The 1,711-nt window shown below is 61.3% G+C and overlaps 1 protein-coding gene across 1 annotated transcript in view; it reads right to left on the bottom strand.

Moving 5' to 3' along the window:
- CHRNG (cholinergic receptor, nicotinic, gamma (muscle)) overlaps window positions 1-1,711 on the bottom strand; it is a gene marked incomplete at its 5' end in the record, with an annotated part of 9,004 nt that overhangs the window by 6,249 nt on the left and 1,044 nt on the right. Inside the window, 3 exons of the mRNA XM_009583272.1 lie at window positions 82-196; window positions 479-682; window positions 1,497-1,670. Of these exons, the coding sequence (XP_009581567.1) occupies window positions 82-196; window positions 479-682; window positions 1,497-1,670 (493 nt within the window). The remainder of the gene's footprint in view (window positions 1-81; window positions 197-478; window positions 683-1,496; window positions 1,671-1,711) is intronic.

Below are 1,711 nucleotides of genomic sequence, written 5' to 3'. Positions count from 1 at the left end.
TGGCTGCTGCACAGCACCTGGAGACCCCGCTGGCACAGTGTGACAGCAGGGCTGACACCCCTGTCCCCGTGCATCACTTACTTCCCAATGAGAGGCACAGCCTGGGAGGTCTCAGGCACCTTCTTGGCAATGAGGAAGAGGAAGACGGTCTGGGCCAGGAGGACGTTGATGGAGACGGTGCATTTCTGCCCACCCGCTGCCAAGGAGAGGGGAGGGCAGAGGTTGGCACGGGGTAGTGGCGTGGGCATTGCCTTCCTTTGGCAAAAAGCCCCCACCCCAAAACTGAACTGGCCAAGTCCTGCCATGAGGCTTTAATCGAGGGGTACCTGGAAATTCAACCCCCCCCAAATATCACGGGAGTGGGTGAGAGATGGCGCTGATGGTCCCCAAGCACAGAGGGGACAATAAGCCCTTCCTCGCCTGTCGCTGCCCCACTTGCACATTGCCGTGCCCCCGTGGGCACAGCACCAGTGAGTACCTTTGGCGGGCAGAAAGTAGACCAGCACGGCCATGGCAGAGATGAGGACGCAGGGCACGATGATGTTGATGACGTAGAAGAGAGGCTTGCGCTGGATGATGAGGTAGAAGACGACCTGCTGGTACTGGGTGTCCTCTGGGGTGAAGTGCTCCGAATTGATGATCTTCCGAGCGGGGCGGTGCTTGATGGCCCATTCGCCATTCTCTGCCGCACAGCGGTGCCACATGAGTCCCACCGCCCTGCCGGGGGCACTGGGGCTGCCAGCCCCCCGGTCCGGGGTGGGGAGGAAGGGGAGGGATGGTGATTGGCATGGGCCCCATGGGGCACCCAGCCTGGGCACAGGGCGGGGAAAGGTGCTAGAGCCGCTGGGGAGGAAGATGAGCACTGCGGCGCATGCCAGGGTGCCCGGGCAAAATACCCCAAAAAGCTGTTGGAGGCGGCAGCTGGGCACATATGGGGCATCTTGAGCCCCTTACGTGTGGGGCTGAGGTCCCCCATCTCCCTGCCCCCATGGCGCTGCGGGGGGAAGCTGAGCATGACGCTGGGTGATGGCGTGCTGTTTTCCCCCGCCGTCTGCGGGAGCGATAGATTTTTCCCAATCAAAATCACAGCTCGGGCCGGTAATGAAAAAATAAATCTCGCTGCCCGAAAAGCATTTTGTTCCTTCAATATGCAATTAAAATGTGATGGAAAACGTCATCGTTTGGCCGTGACAGCTACGTTCCCAGCATCAATCAAGCTCCCAGGAGCGGTGCTCTCCGGGAGCGGCTGCCCGGCGGGGAGAGCCCCGCGCCGGGGGGGCTAGAAAAACAAATCTCTCCCACACTCCTGCTTCCACTAATAACTTAAGTGCCCGTGTAATGGTGGGAGCTGCTAATAGCCCCCACAGCCCTGCTTTTGGCAGCCACCGGCGTAGCGCCAGGCCTGCTGGGTGTCCCCCGTGGCAGGATGCCCTTGTGCCATGGGGACAGCCGCAGGGTTGACTGTGAAAGTGCCATGGGGACAGCCGCAGCGTTACCTGTGAAAGCCTCGGGGTCGATGGAGATCCACTCCACGGTCTGGCCTTCCTCCACCGTCAGCAGCAGGTTGATCTCATGGGCGCTGTACGTCTGGGACCTGGGGAGGGACGAGGGGGTGGCACAGGATGGCATGCAGCGGGCTGGATGGGCAAAGGGTGCCAGAGTGGTACGGGGTCACGCTGGCCACTTCCAGGTCTCCTTTGGGTGGCTTGGC

This window comes from Fulmarus glacialis, unplaced genomic scaffold (assembly GCF_000690835.1).
Source record: "Fulmarus glacialis isolate BGI_N327 unplaced genomic scaffold, ASM69083v1 scaffold17958, whole genome shotgun sequence".
NCBI lineage: Eukaryota > Metazoa > Chordata > Aves > Procellariiformes > Procellariidae > Fulmarus > Fulmarus glacialis.
The sequence above is the reverse complement of the archived record's forward strand: the minus strand, read 5'-3'. Positions and strand labels throughout refer to the sequence as shown.